Source organism: Ursus maritimus, unplaced genomic scaffold (assembly GCF_017311325.1).
Source record: "Ursus maritimus isolate PB19 unplaced genomic scaffold, ASM1731132v1 scaffold_4, whole genome shotgun sequence".
Taxonomy (NCBI): Eukaryota; Metazoa; Chordata; class Mammalia; order Carnivora; family Ursidae; genus Ursus; species Ursus maritimus.
Window position 1 is genome coordinate 29,014,447 of NW_024426552.1, and position 24,022 is coordinate 29,038,468.

Below are 24,022 nucleotides of genomic sequence, written 5' to 3' on the forward strand. Positions count from 1 at the left end.
ACAAATTTAAGGGCTGTTTGTTCCAGTTCTTTGAAAAATGTCATTGGTATTTTGATTGGGATAGCATGGAATGTGTAGATTGCTCTAGGTAGCATAGATATTTTAACGATGTTAATTCTTCCGTTCCATGAGCATGGAATATTTTTCCATCTTTTTGTGTCTTCTTCAATGTCTTTCAAGAGCGATTTGTAGTTTCTAGAATATAGATCCTTTACCTCTCTGGTTAAGTTAATTCCAAGGTAATGTATGATTTTTGGTTTTATTGTAAATGGGATTGATTCCCTAATTTTTCTTTCTTCTGTCTCATTGTTCGTGTATAGAAATGCAACTGATTTCTGAGCATTGATTTTGTATCCCTCCACATTACTGAATTGCTCTATAAGTTCTAGTAATTTGGGGGTGGAGTCTTTTGGGTTTTCCATATAGAGTATCATATCATCTGTGAAGTAAGACCGTTTGACTTCTTCTTTGCCGATTTGAATACCTTTTATCCCTTTTTGTTGTCTGATTGCTGGTGCAAGGACTTCTAGTACTATGTTGAATAATACTGGTGAGAGTGGGCATCCTTGTCGTGTTCCTGATCTTAAGGGAAAGGCTCTCAGCTTTCCCCCATTGAGAATGATATTCGCTGAGGGCTTTTCATAGATGGTTGTTATGAAATTGAGAAATGTACCCTCTATCCCTACACTCTGAAGGGTTTTAATCAGGAAAGGATGCTGTATTTTGTCAAATGCTTTTTCTACATCAATTGAGAGGCTCATATGGTTCTTGACTCTTTTCTTGCTGATATGATCTATCACACTGATCGATTTGCGAATGTTGAACCACGCTTGCATCCCAGGGATGAATCCCACTTGGTCTTGATGGATAATCCTTTTAATGAACTGTTGCATCCTATTAGCTAGGTAGGATCTTGTTGAGAATTTTGGCGTCCAAATTCATCAGGGATATCGGTCTGTAATTCTCCTTTTTGATGGGGTCTTTGCCTGGTTGGGGGATCAAGGTAATTCTGGCCTCATAGAATGACTTTGGTAGTTTTCCTTCTATTTCTATATTTTGAAACAGCTTCAGGAGAATAGGTATTATTTCTTCTTTGAATGTTTGGTAGAATTCCCTGGGGATCCGTCAGGCCCTGGACTCATGTTTTTGGGGAGGTTTTGATCACTGCTCTCAATCTCTTCATAATTAATCGTCAAGTCAGTTTCTTCTCTGTTTCAGTCTTGGTAGTTTATAGGTTTCCAGGAAGGCATCCATTTCTTCCAGGTTGTTTAATTTATTGGCATAAAGCTGTTGATAAAAGTTTCTAATGATCCTTCCTATTTCATTGGTGTTGGTTGTGATCTCTCCCCTTTCATTCATAATTTTATTAATTTGGGTCCTTTCTCTATTCTTTTGAGTAAGTCTGGCCAGTATCGATCTTATTTATTCTTTCAAAGGACCGGCTTCTAGTTTTGTTGATCTGCTCTACTGTGTTCTTGGGTTCTAATTCATTGCTCTCTGCTCTAATCTTGATCATCTGCCTTCTCGTGCATGGGTTAGGCCTGTTCTTCTGTTCCCGCTCCAGCTTCTTAAGGTGAGCATATAAAAACTGCATTTTAGATTTTTCTATTCTTTCGAGTGAGGCTTGGATGGCTATGTATTTTCCCCTTAGGACTGCCTTTGCAGTGTCCCATATGTTTTGGACCGGTATGTTTTCATTCTCATTGGTCTCCAAAAATTGCTTAATCTGATTTTTAATTTCCTGGTTTACCCAATCATTCTTGAGCAGGATGGTTCTTAGTTTCCAAGTGTTTGAGTTTCTTCCCAATTTTTCCTTGTGATTGAGTTCCAGTTTCAAAGCATTGTGGTCTGAGGATATGCAAGAAGTAATCTCAGTCTTTTGGTATCAGTTGAGACCTGTTTTGTGACCCAGTATATGGTCTATTCTGGAGAAAGTTCCGTGTGCATTTGAAAAGAATGAGTATTCTGTTATTCTGGGGTGCAGTGTTCTGTATATATCTATGAGGTCCATCTGGTCCAGTATGTCATTGAAAGCTCTTGTTTCTTTGTTGATTGTCTGCTTAGGTGATCGGTCTATTGCTGAGAGCAGAGTGTTGAGGTCCCCTACTATTAACGAATTATTATCTATATGTCTCTTTATTCTGGTTAAGAGTTGGCTTGTGTATCTAGCTGCTCCCCTGTTGGGGGCATAGATATTTATAATTGTCATATCCATTGTTGGATACATCTGTTAAGAATAATATAGTGCCCTTCTGTATCTCTAACTACAGTCTTTAGTTTAAAATCTAATCTGTCTGATATGAGAATTGCTACCCCAGCTTTCTTTTGAGGTCCATTGGCATGAAAAATGGTTTTCCATCCCTTCACTTTCAGTCTGGATGTATCTTTAGGCTCAAAATGAGTCTCTTGCAGATAGCAAATGGATGGGTCATGTCTTTTTATCCAATCTGCAACCCTATGGTGTTTTATGGGAGCATTTAGGCCATTCACATTGAGAGTGATTATTGAGAGATATGATTTTAATGATGTCATGTTGCCTGTGAAGTCTTTGTTTCTATAGATTGTTAATTTCTGTTCTGTATCACTCTTGGGGGTTTTTACTTTTATAGAACCCCTCTTAATATTTCTTGTAGAGTTGGCTTGGTGGTCACATATTCTTTCAGTTTCTCCCTGTCTTGGAAGGTCCTTGTCTCTCCATCAATTCTGAACGACAGCCTTGCTGGATAAAGGATCCTTGGCTGCATGTTCTTCTCATTTAGAACTCTGAAAATACCTTGCCAAGCCTTCCTGGCCTGCCAGGTCTCTGTAGACAGGTCTGACGGTATTCTGATTTTCCTCCCTCTGTACGTGAGGATTTTCTTCCCCCTGGCCACTTTCAATACTGTATCCTTGGATCTAATATTTGTGAATTGCACTATGGTATGACGTGGTGTAGGTGTGTTCTCATTGATCTTGGGAGGGGTCCTCTCTGCCTCTTGGACACGAATGCTTGTTTCCTTTGCCAGATTAGGGAAGTTCTCAGCTACAATTCGTTCAAATATCTCTTCTAGACCTCTCTTTCTCCATCCCTTTGGGGATGCCAATGATTCTGACATCAGAACGTTTCATTGAGTCAGTAATCTCCCATAATCTACATTCTTGAGATTGGATTTTTTGAGCCAAGTTTCCGTTTTTACGTTCTCTTCTACCATCCCATCTTCCAATTCACTAATTCGTTCTTCTGCCTCATTTACCCTGGCCATCAGAGCATCTAGTTTAGACTGCATCTGATTCATAGCATTTTTAATTTCTGCCAGATTCACTCTCATTTCTGCCCTTAGAGATTCCATATTCTTGTTAATATTTTCATTAATATTTTTTTTAAGCCTACACATCATCTTGACCATTGTTACTCTGAACTCCATTTCTGACAATTTGGTTATATCCATGTCCATCATTTCTGTGGCAGAGGCCACAGTCTCTGTGTCCTTTCTTTGCTGAGGGTTCCTCCTCCTTGTCATTCTGATGAGGAGAGGTTTCAGGGATGCACAGAGCCCAAATTATTGACCAGGACCCAGGCAGTGTGCACTTGTGTTATAGGGACCTTAGGGATGTGGACTTCTTGATTTTTCAGCCTGCCTTCTGGAGGATGGATCTGCCGCACTTATACTCAGGCAACCCTGTTTGGGTAGAGTTGCCCTGTCCCCTGCAAAGGGGGATGGGGATGGGCACAATGTGAGCCGGTATTTCCGGGCTTTTGTTCTCTGGCAGCTTTCCCTGGCGGTTTTCTGTGACTCTTCTGAGAGTCAGAGCAGCAGTGCCCGTATCCTAGCCTCTGTCTCAGGACAGAGAGATTGCAGTCCGCTCTCCACTGAGCTCTCCTGGCCTCTTTAACTCTGTTTCTGTCAGTGCTGCTAAAAACCCTGCAGCATCCCGAGATGTGCTCCCCATAGCCGCTCTCCCAGCCCTCACTTCCAGGGCTGGCACATCTCTGTCCTTTGTGTTTCTAACACCGCCGGCTGCCCCCGGTTCTTGCGCATGCTCTGGAGCTCCCTGTTTCAGTGTGGTTCACGCATGCTCCAGAGCGCCGGTTTTCCATCTCGTCTGGTTGCATGCGCACTCGGGAGCTCCCGAGCTCCCGAGCTCCCAGTATCAGTCCGGTTCCAGTGAGCGCTCCGGAGTTCCGGTTTTCAGTCTGGCCACGCGCTGCGTTCCCAGGCTCATCGTCTCAGCGGCTTTCCCACGAGTGCTAGTCCGCGGATCCGGCTTGCGCCCCAGTGCAAGTGGCTACTGCATCCCGGCGCCCAAGCGCAGGGGCTCCCTCCCCCTTCTGTTTATCTTCCTATATCTGTGCACGGATTCATGGCTCCCTGCTTCGTACCTGAATACTCAGCACTGGAGATACTGGTTTGTAGAGATCCAGATGTATCTTCCTATGTCTCAGGCTGATTTCGTGGGTGTTCAGGATGATCTGGTAGATATCCAGCTTGACTCAGGGGACCAGCTGAAAAAAGGGTCCCCTACTCCTCTGCCAACTTTTTTCCCAACTCTAATCCCCTCACTTTCAACAGCATCTTAAAAATTTAGATGTAGCTCTGTATATCTCCATGTCTCTCTCTGTTTATCTATCTATCTATCTATCTATCTATCTATCGAGACATTTCAGCTTTTTTAATGCCCTATTGGCTATTGCTGACCTGATGATTATATTTAAAACCAAGAATTATAAATGAGGAAAATAACCTAGCAGTTGGTGTGAGTGAACACGAACTCTTACTCCTTGTATTAAACTTGTTCACAGTGCCTTACCCATGACTTTATTGAGATATAATTAATATGCTACACATTTCACCCACTTAAAGTGTGCAATATAATAGTTTTTATTATTTTCATGGAGTTGTGCATCCATCACCATAATCAATTTTAGAATATCTTCATCACCTGCTGAAAATACCCTATACCCATTCATGTCTGATCCCTATCCCCCACCCTAGAAAATGGAAACCTACATTCTGTCTCTGTGGATTTTTCTCTTCTGGACATTTCATATAAATGGTATACGGTATGCGGCCTTTTGTGATTAGCTCCTTCCACTTAGTATAATGTTTTTGAGGTTCATCCATGCTATAGTGTGTATAAGGACTTCATTTTTTTTCTGATTGCTAAGTAATATTCCATTATGTGGATATTCAACATGTATTCATCTGTTCATCAATTGATGGAGATTTGGGTTCTTTCCCTTTTTTTTTCTTTTGTTATTATGAGTGATGCTGTCATGGACATTACATTACATTCAGGTACAAGTTTTTGTATGGCTATAAAGTTTCCTTTCTCTTGAGAATATATACCTAGCAGTTGAATTGCTGGGTCATATGTAATTCCAAAACGTGTCAAGAAAATCCAAAATATTTTCCAAAGGGGTTGTACCTGAACCATTTTACATCCCCACCAGCAATGTGTGAGGCTGTCACGCTTTCCACATCCCCGGCAATACTTGTTATTTTACCTTTTTTTTGAGTATTGTCATTCTTCTGGGTGTGAAGTGTATCTTGCTGAGATTTGGTTTTCATTTCCCTAATAACTAATCATGTCAAGAATCTTTTCATGTGCTTACTGGCCATTCGTCTGGCTTTTTTGCATAAATGTCTATTCAAATCCTTTGCTCATTTTAAAATTTGGTGATTTGTATTTTTATTGAGCTATGAGTTCTTTATATGTTCTATATACAAGACCCCTATCAGATATATGACTTGTATTTTTTTTTTCTGATTCTGTGGGTTGTCTTTTCATTCTTTTGATGTTTTTTCCAAGCACATATATTTAAATCCAATGAATCCAATTTATCTATTGTTTCATTTGTGGGTTGTGCTTTTGGTGCCTAAGAAAGTTTTGCTTACTCAAGGTCATGAAAATTTGCTCCTGTAATTTCTTTTAATTGGTAGTTTTACCTCTTACCTTTAGATTGTAGATGTCCTTTTGAAATTTTTATAACAGTGGGAATAAAATGACTACAAGAATATCCAAATGTGACAACACTAGAATAGGTTTACATATGTTGTAGTGATAAATGGGTAAAATTCTGGACATGCTGGATTCTAGATCTTCTTGCTAAGCAGTTTAGATATTTTGCCTTTTTTCTTTTATGAGTCAATTAGTTTATATTTACTTAATAAATAGTAGTGTATTTTAGGTCCTCCCCAGGCCTTTTCTGGGCCACCTGCCTAATAAGGTGGGGAACTATTTGGTAAACTAAATAGCACTCTAATAACATGGATGATTGATTTGCTTAGTTTTATTAATAGAACAACTTTGACGTAGGGAAGCTGTAGATAAGTGCATGTGGGACATTAGAGAAGAACAAGAAAGGTATCTAAGCAAGGTGATTGTAGCCTGTATGCCTGTTACATAAAAAGTGAGATTAAACTCCTGTTCCATTTTAGGATCAGATTCTATGGGTCTGAGTCTGGACCATTACATTTGAGAATACGTAACTGATTTGCAAACTGTGATTAGCCATTCACATTTAAATACTTTGAGATCCTTTTTGTTCATTTCTTTTAAAAATAAATCTTAACTGGTTATATTCTTTAAATTCCTCATTTGCTTTAGGGACTCAGTAATTTCAATGTATAACGTTCTTTATTATTGTGATGCACAGTGAGGTTACCTGTCCATATTTAAATGCTTTGGGTTTCTTTAGTACTTTAAAAAAAAAATTCTGACCTGTGTATTGTAAATTACTCTTTGGTTTTAGGTGCCCAGCACTTGCAATGTGTAAGTTCCTTCTTGGATGTGATGAGATAACAAATGGTATTCAACAACCTTTAAAATTAATCTTCCTCAGAAAAGAAAAGGTTCATTCACTACCAAATTAAATACCCTTTATTAAATTAAAATATGAATTTTTAATTAATAGTGAAAATAAAGTGGAATAACATCGAGGAGTAAATATTTATTGAGCTGAAATGTGGTTCTATTAGATGATTGGTTGGAAAATGTTAAAGCTTGTGTCTAGACTCTCCTTTTGTCCTCAGACATGGTTATTTGTCTCACCATCTCCTTTAGATTTATGTGCAGGAATGGCTAAGACCCTTTCACAAATAATGGCCAGTGACACCTTACAAACTAAAAATGTTCATAACAACATATTATGCAAATTTTTCATCTTAAAATACCAACAGGCCCTTCTCTTCCTATTTTTTCTACCCTTTAATAGACCCATTTTCATTACACTCACAAGGAAGTCATTGGTGCCCATCACTCTTTCTTACTGTATGGTAGTATACCAAATTTTATGATATGCCTTATATCTTTCTCTCTATTTCTCTCTTTTTGAGTAAAGCAACAGATGTTTATTAAGCAAGGATACAGAAAAAGCTCTCAGGAGTGAGAGGGGTCCCAATAGAGCTGCCATATTTCTCCTTTTTTCTACCTTCAGCATCATTTCTCAAAGTCAGGTTCTTTTTATTATTCTCTGTAATAATTAAGTAACTTTCAACTGTCCTTTTACCTCCATGGCTCTTTATCTTTTACACTGCACACCAAAAATAACTTTCTAATACACAGATAGTCATGTCACTGCCCTCTCAAAATCTGTTAGCCTTGTAGAATGAGGATCCCAATCATTAGTGTAGTATTTAAAGCCAATTTGTCTGGGTTCCCAAGACTACCTTTCACTTCTACCTGTCATATCAACTTCCTCCCTTATTATGAAATATATGATGCATGTACTCTCGTGGTCTCATATTGTTTCTTCAATTTGAATGTCTTTTTCCCACTATTTACATAGTTTTATTCTTTACCTCTCAATTTAAATGATGCCTTTTCAGTGGAGGCCTCATTATACTGTAGTTAGAATTAACATTCCCCCCCCCCCACTTTCTTCCTATAATGCATTTCTTGGACCTCCGTGCAGTATTTATTTTATTTTAACTTAATGGTTTATAGTTGAATTCCTCAGTTTATAGTTGAATTCCTCAGTGACATGTCCTAGCATTCAAATCCTGCTTCAACTGCTTATTTCCTGTACATTTCTGGGCAATTGATATCATTTCCTAGCCTGCTTCCTCATCTGTTAAATTAATATTTGTACATAGTTCGTGGGTCTCTTTATATGTGAAGTCTGATGACACAATGCCAGCATGATACACCGCATTGTGTATTCTGGGTACTTGCCCACTTGGCTTTGTTCCCCAGTAGATAGTAATCACTCTGAGGACAGGAGATTAATCTTGCTCATCTTAGTACCGAAAAGAAAATCTCATACTCTCTATTACTTTTCTTTGCCATGATTCATGGAACATTTAAACCTGACTCATTAGAATTAACCTATTAATTTATTGTTATATTATCACATTCCACAAAGGAGTTGGGATGACTTAGGAGATGGATCAAGAACAAAAGTATGAAATGTAAATAAAATAGTAACAAGTGTATTTTGAATAATTGAAGAGTTTAGTTTCACCAATGTGAACCCAAGAAAAACAAAAACTTTAGATAAGAAAATGTTAACACTTTTCTTCATTCTCTCCTGTTTTGTAGGATCTCGTCTTCGCCAGGAAGACTTCCCCCCGCGGATTGTGGAACACCCTTCAGATGTTATTGTCTCTAAGGGAGAGCCCACCACTTTGAACTGTAAGGCAGAGGGCCGGCCAACGCCCACCATTGAGTGGTACAAGGATGGTGAGCGGGTGGAGACTGACAAGGATGACCCCCGGTCTCACAGGATGCTTCTGCCCAGCGGATCCTTATTTTTCTTGCGCATTGTACATGGGCGCAGAAGCAAACCCGATGAAGGAAGCTACGTCTGTGTTGCAAGGAACTATCTCGGTGAAGCAGTGAGTCGAAATGCATCTCTGGAAGTGGCATGTAAGTAAACATAATGAATCTTGTAAATAACGCACACTTTTACTTTGATTTATTTTTAGTAAGCTTTGATTTGTCCCCATGGGTACTTAATACCTAAAGAAGAAAACAATCAGCATGTCACACATAATTTTACTTTGCCTTCTCCAAAGAAAGCTGGTCAAAATCATGTCAAGCCATGGTGTTGCAATAAATTTATTTCTACTGAAGCCAGGTGGAAATTACGTTTTTACATTAAAGCAAAGTGGCAATGATGCTGCTCATATTTAAAATTCGAATTATTGATGAGAGATATAATGAAATATAAAGTCAGCTATATTAAAATGAAAAGTTTACATGTAACATGGCATCAAATACAGGGCATAAATTCAGTATTCTGCCTATTTCTGTAACCTATTCATATATAACTGTTATATATATTATATTATATTATATATATTTCTAACTCTAATTTTTATCAAACAACTTTAAAAAGAATATACTCTCTAGGTTATATTAACTCTTTTACTTCTGGTCTGAATTCAGGAATCATTACCGTAGGCATGTGGGGGAGAATACAGGAACAATAACAACAGCTATATTTCTTTATTTTTTTCTATCATTAAAACTCATCAGAGAAGAGATTTGATTTTTGTGGGGACAAAATGTTCATACATGGAGGAGTCTTGCTCAGTCTTGGTAATCAGCAATAGTTAAGGGCTTGCCCTGCCTTTGGCATTTAAAAAATATATTTATTTATTCATCAGACAGCCCATATACCACTAGTAAATCAAGATATCAGTACTTTGTATCTATTTGAACATTGACATCATAACTTCATCCATTGTTTTCCAGAACAAATTAAAATATATGATAGATATTTTTTTGGTTTATAGATAAGGATTTGGTGTCATAATTTAAATAGTACCATATGACATTTTGATATTATTTATTCTGAGGAAATATTTTATCTGGAATTGATCATTAATAAGATGGCAACAGTTGGGTATGAAAAAAGCTTGTACTTTCTAACTTTCTGGATGTATCAGTAGGTCTTCATAGATAAGAAAATTGAGTTATTTCAAGAGGCTTATGTCTTATTTATATAGCTGGAAAGGGAGTGCTAAATAATAGCTCATGGTCTCATGTCTGTATTTAACTTGGTACTCGTACTCACAGGCTACATGGTATCACACTACATTATAAAATTTGTGTGTATATGTATTACAATTCTCAGCAATTTATCAACTTTACGTAGGAAATCATCTTTTAGTAAACAAAGTCATACTATTTCTTCTTCAGCTACCTCAATGAAAGCTTTTGTTCTCAAGAGTCTGGTCTTTTGATTTATAATTTGTACCAGGAAATCTAAAACCCGCTAATGCTTGAAGTGTGTAAATCCAATAGGAAAAGACTAGAGGAATCCTAAAACCCAAATTTGTTTTGTGAAGTACTTTGCGATAGGAGCATTAGAACCTTAGCTAGCAAGGCAATTTTGCACAACGCACCAGGTAATTTCATTTTTATATCTTAGTTCAGAAAAAGCAAATGAAGTACAGTTTAGTGAGATTTGAAATATATACACAAAAGCTCAAAAATAAATATTCCTAACTCTTTTATTTTAATTTTGAAATATCTTATTCCTGGAAAATTCAAACATATTGAAATATTTCAATGTCAATCCATTGATTTTTTCCCCCACCAAATCCCTTTATAGTAAATCTAACAGGCATTATTCTCCCATTTTATAGATAAAATGAAACCCATGGTAGTTAAGTGATGACGACTCAGGCAATAAATTAATGGAAATTTGAAGACCAGATCCTGATTCTTCTAATTTTTAGTTTTAGTGAATTATGCCATATTCGGGAAAACACTAAATGAAATTTGGCCTATTACATAAATAACAATTACAAATTTTTTAATCGAAACTTTTTATTTTATCTACTCAGTAGTAAATATCTATTTTTAATTCTCAACTAACTTTTCTTCTTAGTGTTAAAGTTTATCTAAATTGGCCAGTCATTTTATTATTGGGCAGCTATAAACATTTTTTTCCCCTGAAACTTAGCTTTTTAAAAATTCTTCCCAGCGCACATACATCTTGTATTTTTATTTAATCTGAAGATTGCTCTCTTTCCTAATTGCATCATTAATAATGAATCAAGCGTTTTAGGAGGAAAAATTTAAACCATGATTTTTTTCTTGTGTAATGTGACAGTAGCACTTTTTATTTTTAAATCAATGAGCTTTGAGAAATGCTAAAAATACTTTTGACCTAGAGAGGAAAACAAGAAAGCTTCTAAATTGGATTTAGCTAGTGAATAAAATTCTTTCTTCTAATGCCGTGTCAACAGTTCATGCCATTTGAGGCAACACAAGATCAAATAATACCCATTTATATGCTACTCATCTCTTTCACATTAGATCATCAGTCATCTCTCTTTCCTTATGTATTTCATAAAATGTATTAATATGGAAATTTGGGTCAAAGCTTTGTGCTTTTTCAATATTATTTGTTACTAAAGTATATTTTTTTATAAAATGATGGACGAAGAACTATAGATTAGATCAATGTTTGGCTTTCATAATTTAGAACACTCAACATAAATGCTCAATCATGACACATCACTGTTTCATCCAGTAAAGGAAAGAAATGGAAGTCTAGCGACGCTGTGTATTTGGAGAACTGTAGGTAGCATGATGTAAAGTTAATAGGCATAATTTGGAAAGGTAGATTTTTTTTGTTGTTGTTACGTAAAAGGAATCTTTAAAAAATAATTGAAGATTGGGTTACAGGGAAGATGATTGGAGTCAGAGCGGAGTTAAGAAGCTGTCAAATGATTCAGAAAAGAGTACATATTAGATTTTGAACTGAAACTAGCAATGAAGATTGAAAGAAGGAAATAGTTTGAATCAGATTTAGAAATTATAAATCATATCACTTAATGGTCAGTTTTGGGATTTAGGGGATAGGGGATGATTCCCAGGGTTTGTTTTCATTTTTTGATTTTTGTTTGCTGGTGAGTGACTAGGTATATAGTGCTACACCCATAGGGATGGCAGGTATAGGAGAAATAACTGTAATGGGAACAGGAGAGTTACATTAGCTTTGGCTGTATTATTTAATATGCCAGTCAGACATCAAGGTACAAATATCTCATGTTTCATTAAAAAGAGAACTTCTAGAACTGAGAAAAGACGTCTTTACTACATGGAGGATAAAGTGGTGGGAGTAGATAAAGAGGTGGACATGATTGCCCAGGCAGGCTGTGTGCTGGGAGTGGTTAATAAGGGCTGAGATCACTCCTGTTGCTTGGCACCCCCAATATTTAAGGGTGGGCAAAGGAAAGAAATACTGGTGGAGGAGGCTCTGAGGAGGTATCAGAGTGATGGCCTATGGGGAGTGAAGTGACAGGAAGAACAAGGAAATGATTTAAAGAAAGAAAAAGTGTGTCGCAATGCAAAGGCGGCATGGTGGTTAAAGAAAAAGTACTCTGTGCACTCTAGGAATGGAAAGAGAGCATGGCGGCTGAAGAAGGAGTAAGTGGTGGAATTGGGTGGCAAATGCTGCCGTTCTCCCAAGAATTTAGCTCTGAACGGAGTGTGAGGGAACTAGAGCAAGCTATCTAGGTCTCCGCACTATTGCCCTTGGGGTTGGAGATCTCTGTGTTGTGGGGCTGTGCTCTGTTGTAGACTGTTTAGCAGCATCTCTGGCCTTTGCCCAGGAGCTGCCAAAAAAGACCCCCCAGCCCCAGCTGTGACAACAAAAAATATCTCTGGACACTGCCAAATGTCCCCTGGGAGGTCAAAATCAGTTGAGAATTACTGATCTCTGGTATCTAGGTAATTAAGAGTATATGGATAAGTAGCAAACAAACTTGTTACAACTTTTATTGTGAAATATGATTATTGATGAAAAACATGCACATTTTTGGACTCTCCTTGCTTCACCTTGGTTTTCAATTTAAATTTCAAGAATCTTGGTTTCTGCGCTCAGATGAAATGTGCAATTGTATTGATAACCGTCTTTCTTAACAGGTTATATAGAAAAAAGTCAGCCTGTTCTTTACCATACTGTACATGTTCTCTTTATTGTTTTCCTTTAGTACAAACTTCCGTTTTATGTAACAGAATAATACAGTGAAGGGAAAAAATATTCAAGAACAGTCATTGATATGGAGTGTTCAATCACTTACCTCATATTTGCCTTTTGCCTCTTGGTTTGAAAAAGAAATAGTAATCCAGAAAGTACTTTTCAAGTCACTTGAACTCAAGAAAAGTCTTTAGGTGAAAGCAATTTTTACATATTTGGAAAACAGAATTGCAGGGTCCCCAGCAAAGCACCCGGCACTGAAGAAGTTAATATGCAGTTTTCCGATGAGACCACCAAGAGAGCAGAGGCGTAGCTGGTGCAGATAGGATTTCAGTTTGAACACCAGTTCTCCCTGTGTTTGGAGCAGAAGGAGCGTAGGGGTCCTTCCACATTTCGTGGCTGCCTGTGCTACAGCCTGAGTCAGTGGCAGCCCCTCGAGATAACAGCTGTAGCCCCAGGTGGTAAATATATGACAGCAGCTTGATCTATCGACCAGGGCAAGAGGGGGTTCGGGCCTAAATGAAAATTCATGAAAAATTGATGAAGTCCCCAGATTATGTTTTCTGTTTCCTTTTCTCAGCACTATACCAGTGTAGAGAGGGAAGATTAAATGAGGTGCTGAATGCTTTAGTGGCGAGGAGGTTGTGGTTCAAAGGTCAGGGGTCACAGAGAAACGGATCTATTTTGTTGTTGTTGTTTTGTTTTTCTTTTTTTTGCTTTCCTTACTTCTAAAGCAAAACACAGAAACTTTTCGGATTGGCTGTGATTCGATTTTGCTTTGATAAAAATAAAAGAACATGGTGAAATATCTAAAAATTGTCTTTTGATGCAACTACAAAAGAGTGGACAGATGTGACTCATAATTTAATTGGGGAACTAGAAATAGATTCAATTCCATGACTGTGGGGTGATTTTTTTCTTTTCTCTCTTTTCTTTCTTTCTTTCTTTCTTTCTTTCTTTCTTTCTTTTTCTTTCTACGTATCAAGACTCATGCTGCAAGAAAGTCATTTAGAGAAGGAAAGGTCTTGCATTATTTATAGGTCACAGATTGCTAGAATAGCAAAGCTATGGAACACTCTACAAACATAATGATCCTGTTTGCTTTAAATCCAAAACTAAATTGATGTTTTATCTATACAAGGAAGAGAGGTTACAGAAGTAGACTGACTTTAGTAATAGAGGTCACAGGTGGCATTAAAAATGAACACAAGGTAAATTGTTTCCCTGATATTTCCAAGTTAATAAATATGTGACCTTTTTTCTTTTATTTTGGCTGTAAATGAATGTTATCCAAGCCGATTACCTTTATACTCCGTAAAGACACAAATATCCAAAAAAGCTAAACGATAGAGAATTTTTATAAAAAATTTGCTTTATTGAGATACAATTCACTTACCATACAATTTACCATTGAAAGTGTATGATTCATTGTATTTTAGTATATTCACAGAGTTGTCCAACCCACACCACAATTTAATTTAGATCATTTTCATCACTCCTAAAGGAAACCCTATACCCATTAGCAGTCAATCTCCATTCCTTTCAAATCCTCCTGCCTCAGCTCTGAGCAAACACTTATCTACTTTCCATCTCTCTGCATTTGCCTAGTCTGGACATGTCATATAAATGGAATCATACAGTATATGGTCTTTGTGACTAGCTTCTTTTCCTTCATATAATGTTTTCAAGGCTTATCCTTGTTGAAACACTTATCAGTACTTCATTCCTTTATATTGCTGAATAATATTCTATAAGACAGATATACCACATTTTATGTATCCACTTTTGATGCATATTTGGGTTGTCTCCACTTTTTGTTATGAATAATACTTCTATGAACATTCCTGTGTAAGTTTTTGTGTAGACATATGGTTTTATTTGGGTATTCTCTAGGGTATATACCTAGGGATAGAATTCCTGAGTCATATGGTTGAAGTCTGTTTAACTTACATGTAACTTTGAAGTTATCACATCATGACTTTCCTAAACAAATAAACAGACAAACAAACCTCTCCATCTAAATGCATAAGAGACAGTGAGTCAATCTGGAACTGATATTCGTAGATTTTGACCATAAAGAATGTAGGTGCAACTGATTTTTTCATGATTCTTCTATATGTGTTTCTACAAATTTTAAGAGAGAATTCAGAGATTTTTTTTTTTTTTTTGGCAGGGTAGGGAGGATTAACAACTGAAAAATGCCTGTAGTCCAAGGTACTTGGGCCAGGTTAAGGGGTGAACTGTGTTCCCCCCAAATTTGTATGCTGAAGCCCTAACCCTTAGTACCTCCGAATGTAACTATATTTGAGGGAGAACCTTTAGAGTGGTAAGTTAAAATGCAGCCGTTGGGGTGGGTCCTAATTCAATCTGACTAGGGTCCTTATAAGGAGAGGACATTTGGACTCATAGAGAGACACCAGGGATGCAAGTGCAGAGGAAATAGCTTGTGAGAACGCAGCAAAAAGGGGCTGTGTGCAAGCCAGGGAGGGAGACTGCAGAAGAAACTAAACCCTATAGCACCTTGATCTTGCACGTCTATGCCTCCAGAACTGTGAGAAAATAAATTTCTGTTGTTTGAACTACCCAGTCTTATTGCAGCCCTAGTAAATTAATACAGGCCATTAATCTTAAAACAAGAATAACCGCTACCCCCCCCCCCAAAAAAAAANAGGGTGCCTGGGTGGCTCAGTTGGTTAGGTGGCTGCCTTCAGCTCAAGTCATGATCTTAGGGTCCTATGATCAAGTTCCACATCAGGCTTTCTGCTGGGTGGGGAGCCTGCTTCTCCCTCTACCTCTCCCCTGCTTGTGCTCTCTCTCTCTCAAATAAATAAATAAAATCTTAAAAAACAAACACACAAAAAACAAATTAGAGTAATCCCTACTAACATAGTATTAAGAAGAAATTAATGATGAGAATCAAATATTGTTTGCATTCTATAGAGTTTGGTCTGCCCTGTATCTACAATGTTGGTCTGAGGCTGTTTTAAAAGAAATCTGTAAACTCAATTGGATGTATTATAAGCCATCAATGTATAGGCACCAAGGAATCAATCTAAAATATCTTTAACTAGGGGTGCCTGGCTGGCTCAGTTGGTAGACCATGCAACTTTTGGTCTTTAGGTTGTGAGCCCCACATTGGGTAGTTAGGTATAGAGATTACTTAAAAAAAAATATATATATATATATATGTGTGTGTGTGTGTGTGTGTGTGTACACATATGTATATGTTTTGTAGATGTAGATGATTGTAGAAGTGTGCGTGTATGTGCACATGCATATGTATATCTGTGTTGTTTGGGCTGTTGTGTGTGTGTACCTTTTAATTTTGTGAAACTCTGTCAAATTCTTTCAAATACAGATCTCTTCCTTAATCTTCACAAGTGAAGGTGTGAAATTGCTGCTCCTGGGGAACATGTTTGAATTTATGATCTATTTAAATATGTATAATGCTATATTTTGATATCAGGTTTCTGTTGATTGAATTGACTGCATGCAACCCTTCTTAGTACAAGTCTCAAGTTGCTATTCACTCAAATTAGCCTGAGTTAACTCTGACTCCAGGGAAAGCACATAAATGAAGTAAAATCTTGATGTCCTCTACTTTATTCAAAAGATTATTTCTGAAAACAGTATTGTCCTGAGTTCTGCAAACATGTAAATCCTACCCATGGAGTGATGGTAAAACTATTCGTATTGTTGCTAGGGTGGATCCAGACAGAGCATGCTGTGGTTGGTGTTTGTTTTCAACCCCAGAAACCTCTTTCAGATGTAAAGAAAAAGAATCTTCAAGGTTTTGGAGGGTTTTCCATCTATAAGCCTTCAATTTATTCAATTTCCACTGGTGTGTACATATAAGTTGATTTTAATAAAAATGCATACAGGTTGACATTATACTTAGAAAATGTAATTTAGGCTGCAACTTGGATGCTTTTCTCTCAAGATTTGTGTTTCAGCAGAATAGCCGGTCTCCAATTTTCTTCTTTAGATTGAATTCATTTCTGATAAGTATAATACGCACCTTTCTATTCTGAAGCAGCCCCCACAAGAATTCTATAATTATATAAAAAAGATCACCCTTCTTTCATGCATGAGTCGGTATCTATGGTGAGCTCTTTATAGGAGTATAGAAGTAAAAACAGTAGGTGAAATTTTGTTCAACTCTGTGAGTTTATTTTTGCATAGAAATTTGTAGCAGTTTGTGGTTTAACTGCTAAAGGGTGAGGTTCAATCGTAAAATTGATATATTCTTTTACTCTGTATCATTGGAATTGGTTTTTTTCCCCTTAGGAGATTTTCAGAAGGAAAAACAACATTCCCAGTCACCCATTTTAAAAAAAATATTAGAAGATATTTATACATTTTTGTCAATTGGATATATGTTTCACAAGAAATAATTTGGGTTCCTGCTTGGGGTGATTTCTATTAACTCTCTAAAGTTCCCTAGTACCACCTGGGCTACTCAGACATCGATAAGTTAGTATTTATGGGCCTGGGTAGAAATCAAGCAAGGATTGTAAGGGAGGCAGGGACTTTGATATTGTGACAGATAGATATATAGGCCCAGACCCGGGTGAATCCTGACAGGGATTTTGGTATTTTCATTTTGCTTTTGCAGAAAATCTATCATTTGTAGGCACTTATTCCCTGATTAATCTATGCCTGTTATATAACCAACAAGCCAGCAAGCAAGGTTGTCAGCTGGATTGCATGTTCTAAAAGTCTGATTGGCTGTTAGTCATTGGCCCATTGAGTCCCATCACAAATAAAGTTTTGGGAATTAAGCTTACATTAACATCTAAGAAGAGGAGGAGCTCTTTTTTTTATCATCTGTCCTTTTTTTTTTTTTTTTTTCCTGATAATCACGCCATTCCCAGTTATACAAGTACTTCCTGGTATTTATAAAGACAATCATTAAGTTTTTTTATGAGGTTATCTAACATCAAAGTCTATGCCAAGACTTTATAACAACTTTATAGTTTATAAGTGGAAACAATGTGACTATTTTATTTCCATAATAGAAGTCTTATTTGATACAGGCCATTTTATGTATATATCACCCTGCCTTACTTTCCCTCTTCTTGCTTTCTCTGCTTATTCATTTCGAGTGAACACATTCAGTGCTTTTCCTTAAATAACTTAAAAACTCTTTATTGGGTTTCCTAGTTGTTAGGAATTGAGAGTGATTTTAAGAGGTCCATGTCCTCAGTGGTGCTTGTGTTATTAGTGAGAGCCTGGGTGGGCAACTCATCGAAGGACCTTCCACTGCTATATGGGTCAGGGAGTGAAATTCCACTGCGGTGTAGGGTGAGGGCCTTCAGACGGAGCAGTCCATGGGGAGGTAGGAAGGGCATCAAATGCTTCTGGATGAATATGAATGCAAATGGCCTTAGGAAACTGGAGAGAAGTATAAAAGCAAAACCCTGAGGCTGTACTGGGCTAGCTTGGAGAAAATGAGTGCATGTTGATTTGGAGAATGTTTGTAGGGGAGTAGAGGGAGATCATTTAAATAGGGAAGTGGAGATTGGTAATGACTCAAACTGAGGAGTTTACTATTCTTCTCAAAGACTTAAGGGAGCCCTTTCATGTTTTTGATTGAGGAGTGCTACTTGGAAGTGTGGCGTGAAGGAGATTTGTTAAACATAGCGTACACTAGATGGGAGCATTGGGGAGCCTGGATGGGGAGATCTGTAAATTAAGGTACAATAGAATGAGGGTTGAGATAAGCTGATGAATTAAGTTGATATCAGAAAGAGGAGAGATGGCATTCTGAAAGAGAACTGGTAAAAATTTAAGTCATGAATTTGTGGTTCAAGGGATGATATAAAATCAGTTTGCTATATTTTCCTACAGTACTTTCCAACTGCTAAGTACCCAGCTAGGTATTGAGGATATGGACATTTTGAACAAGAGTTATTGTTTAATGTGTATAAAGTTCCATTGTTGTAAGATGAAAAGGAGGTGTGTTACACGAAGGTGTGAATACACTTAACACTGCTGAACTGTACACTTATAAATGGTCAAGATGTTATATTTTATGTTCTTGGTTTTTTTAAATCTCAGTTAAAAACAAAACAAAACCCAAAAAAAAAGCAGAGCAAGACTCATGCTGTCATAGTGTGTTAACAGGTTAATTGAAAATGTGTGAGTCCTTGGGCTGACATTCTGAGGGGATTCAGAGGAAGGGGTTCATTCTGCCAAGAAGATTATGGAAGGAGTCGAATGATTTCTCAGGTAGGAAATGAGTAATACTAATCACTGCTGCTTACTAAACTCCAGGCTTCTTTTTTAAATGTTTTATACTGATGATTTATTCAGTTCTCAGAATAGCCCTGTTATTTGCTCTCTGTTATATCTGAGGCCCAAAGAATTCACTTGTGATTTTTTACACAGCAGTAAGGCAGGATTTGAACTCAGGCAACCTTCCTCTAGAGTCTGCTTTGCTAACCACTAAGGGAAGAGTCCTCCTTGAGTCATTTAAACAAACAAATAAAATCATTTGACACATAGAGGAAACCATTGCCATTTGTTTTAGTTATTTTACTCGGAGAGGATGATCTGATTGTATACATACAAGGAGGGTGCTGGACTAGATGAAGTCTAAAGCTTTGTTTTGGTGTTAAAATTCTGTGAATCATGGGGTATTAAAGAAAAGAAACAACAGGAAGGGTTATCTTTTCTTTCTTTTTTATTTAGTTATATATTGACATTTGAGAGCTCATTAGTTTATTCAAGTAATTTGATTTTCTCTGTACAGTTCCTAGTTGTCAAATATCAGTATCAGGAAAATCCATCACCTTCAGTTCTTATTGACATGTTTGCAGGCCAAAGCAGCTTGAAGATTAAGAATCCAATTCATAAGATGAGCCATCTATCATTTAATATCTGAAGATAACTTGACTAAGTTTTATAGAAAATGGGGCATGATAATAGCAATGATACCTTTATAATATTTTTTAGAGTTCTTGAGAGTTATTAACATACTCACAGGCATTTATTTCATGGTATATGTACTTGTAGACATTTGCTGACTTTGATAGTTTCTAAGTTCAGTACTTAGTGTCATTAACATTGGTCAGTTTGGCTTTCAAATAACTATTTGTTTTTAAAATGGATTAAAAGAGGACAGGTGGTCTTTCCAACAAATGATATTGGAGCAAAACCCTCAACTTAAACCACACACATTATAGAAGAATAAATTAAAAATGGATTGTAGATTTAAACAAAGTATAAAACTAGAAAACCTTTAGGAGGTAAGATAAACCCTTTGGTGTCTGGAGTTTGGTGAAGAGTTCTTAGACATGATACCATAACCCAAACCAAAAAAATAGATGTGACTTCGTTAAAATGAGAAACACTTGTTCTCTGAAAGATCCTGTTAAGAGGATAAAGAGATAAGTAATATACTAGGAAAACATATTTGTAAACAACATATATTCTTTTTTTTTTTTTTAAAGATTTTATTTATTTATTCGACAGAGATAGAGACAGCCAGCGAGAGAGGGAACACAAGCAGGGGGAGCGGGAGAGGAAGAAGCAGGCTCATAGCGGAGGAGCCTGATGTGGGACTCGATCCCATAACGCCAGGATCACGCCCTGAGCCGAAGGCAGACGCTTAACCGCTGTGCCACCCAGGCGCCCCAAACAACATATATTCTAACATATATCTGACAAAAGACTCATTTAGAATGCATAAAGGTCTTTTAAAACTCAGCATTAACTCAAACAATCTAATTAGAAAATGGGCACGAGACTTGAAGAGACATTTCACCAAAAAGGACCTCTGGATGGCAAATAAGCACATGAAAACGATGTTAAACAGCACTAGCTTCAGGAGATGCACATTAAGAGTGGAAAATGATATCACCGTATACCTTTAGACAAAATAAATAAATAATAAAATTAAGTAAAAATTAGAATAAAATAGTGACATGACCTAATTCTGGTGAGGCTGCAGAGAAACTGGATCTCTCATACATTGTTGATGGGAATGTAAAATTGGACAGCTACTCTGGAAAATAAGTTGAAAGTTTCTTAAAACACTAACTATATGCTTCCTGTATAATAAATGTCCACTCCTGGGCACTTATCTAAGAGAAATGAAACTTTCATCTGCACAAAAACCCATACACAATTTTTAATGGCAATTTTATTTGTAATAGCAAAAAAATGGAAACAACTAAAATGTCCCTCATTAGGTAAAGGGTTAAACAAAGCATGCTATATCCATACCATGGAATATGACTCAAAAATAAAAAGGAATGGGATCCAGTGAGTTGGATGGATCTCAAGGACATTTTGCTCAGTGAAAAGGGCCATTTTAAAAGGTCACATACGGTATAATTTCATTTTTATAACCTTTTCAAAATAACAAAATTATAGTGATAGAAAATAGATTAGGGGTTGCTGAGAGTTAGGGATGGTGAGGGGTAGAGGCGTGGGTGTGACCATGAAGGGAGAACAAGAGGGTGATCTTTGTGTTGATGAAATAGTTGTGTATCTTGATGGTGATGGTGGTTACATAGAGGTGTATGTGTGATAAAATGATATAGAACCACTTACACACACACGTACCGATGTCAAAGGCCTAGTTTTGGTATTGTACTCTCATTATATAAGATGTAACTGTTGGAGGGGAAACTGGATGAAGGGTACACAGGACCTCTGTACTATCTTTATAACTTTCTATAAATCTGTAATTATCTCAAAATAAAAACTTAAAAAAAGGAGCTGTCCAACTTTCTTAAGTATACATTAAAATATAAATAACAAATATCTTATTAGGAACTGATTGATTGATTTTAGAGAGGGAGGCTGGTAGGGGCAGAGGGAGAGAGAGAGAATCCCAAGCAGGTTACACACCAAGTGTAGAGCCCAACTCGAGGCTTGATCCCCCAACCCTGCGATCATGACCTGAGCCAAAATCAAGAGTCAGATGCTTAACTGACTTAGCCACCCAGGCACCTGAATAATTTATTTTATAACTTGTAAATATTTAAGTGTTTTGCTTAAATACTGATGATTTCATGTTTTTTTGTGAATTGTCCATGATCTGTTTAAAACTGCTTAATCAGACTTACAAATTCATTGTTTGAAATTCATAAATTCAACATGTGGTCCATTCTACATACAGTTCTGTGAATTTTCCTTCTGTTTTTCATTTTTGCTCCATCATCATTTTTGAGTTTAATGATAGGCATTTTTTAAGGGGAAGCAGAGGTTAATGTAAAAGGGGTGTGGCTGTTCATGGGAGTAGAGTCCCTAATGTATGATAATGAATGGGGTCCATTATATAGCTGCTGAAAGTCTATTACTCTAAACTGCATTAATAGTTGAGATTAAGAAATGTGATCCAGCTTGATTCTTTTCTGCTAAAACTATGGGTGGAATATTGTCAGTAGTTCTGAATGTTAACTTAAATTCACCGTGAAACATGGAGTACCTCTAGAAGAGAGAGATCAAGGGTTTAAAACTGTCACAAGTAGGAAAAGTGGAAGGAACTGGGATTATTGAACCAGGAGCAATGAAGACGTTGGTAGGTCTGGTAGTTCTAACTAAGCACATCTAGAACTGTCAAGACCAAGAGAGAATATACTTGTTCTGTTGACCTTTGAAGAAAGAAAAAGACCAGTAGATGGAAGTTGCAGATTTTGCCTAAATGTGTTGGGCAAGGATTATTGTGTATGACTTCTTTCTTGGGATCTTAAGGAATTACAGGCAAACCAAAACCAATGTGATAATGCGGTCAGAAGAGAACCTTAAAAATTATGTAGAACTATATATTTTGGTATGGCTTTGCTTTATGTTTTTCCTCAAAGGAGAAATCAGCCTCCACAATAATGAAACAAAGTAACAAAACAGTACTGGTGACCTATTCAGTTGCAAAATAATCCTCATCACTTTCCTATTCACAAGGAATTCCATAAAGTAGAAATAATTTCCTTAAATTTAGTATTATCATGTTTCATGAAAAGTCCTTGGAAAAATCCCATTTGTGCCTACGTCTTACACATCTTATTTTGAAATCCTCTGAGATTATAAGCAATTAAATTAATTGCATTTTGTAGCCCAACCCCTCATTTATAACATATAATTCCCCAGGACCCACATGTCCAAATTCAAGAGCAGCTTGATAGAAAGGCTGATTTATTTTTGTTTTCTTCCTGGATCTGCTTTGAATATTCTTAAAAGAAGGGGGGGGATGCTGTGTTTAATATTCATATAGGATTTTCTTTTAAAAGCAGCTTCTCTCAAAAGCCTGCTGTTAAACAGGACTACCTAGAAAGGGGTCAACTTGTAAAACCCTTCCTAAGTATTGTTTGGTTCTTTAGGATTGATGGATAAGCTGATAGAATCTAATCTTCAAATGTGTATGTCATTAATAGAGATGTAAGAATCTCAATTTACTTTGTCTTTTTCTATTCTGTCACATCATAAGGAAAAGCTTTACTAATGAAGTACCCAATGGTAATAACCCATTATATGCTAGAATCTCTCTTTATATCAGATGACATGCAAATGAACTGTTCTATTTCTGTGGAGAAAGAGAGACAAGGAGTGGTCTAGTTAATCATACTTGAGGGCTGCCATAGTTGTCTTCTGGGAAATATTATCATTATTCATTCTTATTTAAGGGTCCTTATCCTGTGCATAAGAAAATCTCCCATTCATTCCATTTGGGTTTGATGTTAATTACAGGGGCATTAATGGAAGCTTTCTCATAAGAAATGAATATGGGATTAAATCAGAAAAAAAAAAGAAGCAAACTTCGGGTGCATCAGGTCATCATAAAACCGTGCATTTAGAAGCTGGCAGGTTGGAGGAACTTTAGAGATCATCAGTCTTAGTCAGAAGTAGAAACTGAGGCCCTGAGAAATGAACTGACTTAATCAGAGCCCCTAGCTGAGGAGAGGCAGGCTTGAGATGACAAATAGGGGAGCCAGTTTCATGAGACAGCAATGTAGGGAAAAGGAAATTCTGGGAATTTCTTTTTCCAGAAAGCACCAGATTCTGGCTCTTTTAACTAGGCGCATGATTTTTGGCAAACCTTTTAATCTCTCTGTGTCTGTTTTCTTGAATTTAAGGTGAGGGGGTTGGACTAGATCT

General features: G+C 36.9%; 1 protein-coding gene across 1 annotated transcript in view; it reads left to right on the forward strand.

The window, feature by feature from the left end:
- ROBO2 (roundabout guidance receptor 2) overlaps positions 1–24,022 on the forward strand; it is a gene marked incomplete at its 5' end in the record, with an annotated part of 530,965 nt that overhangs the window by 13,860 nt on the left and 493,083 nt on the right. Inside the window, one exon of the mRNA XM_040621098.1 lies at positions 8,521–8,847. Coding sequence (XP_040477032.1) covers positions 8,521–8,847 — 327 coding nt within the window. The remainder of the gene's footprint in view (positions 1–8,520; positions 8,848–24,022) is intronic.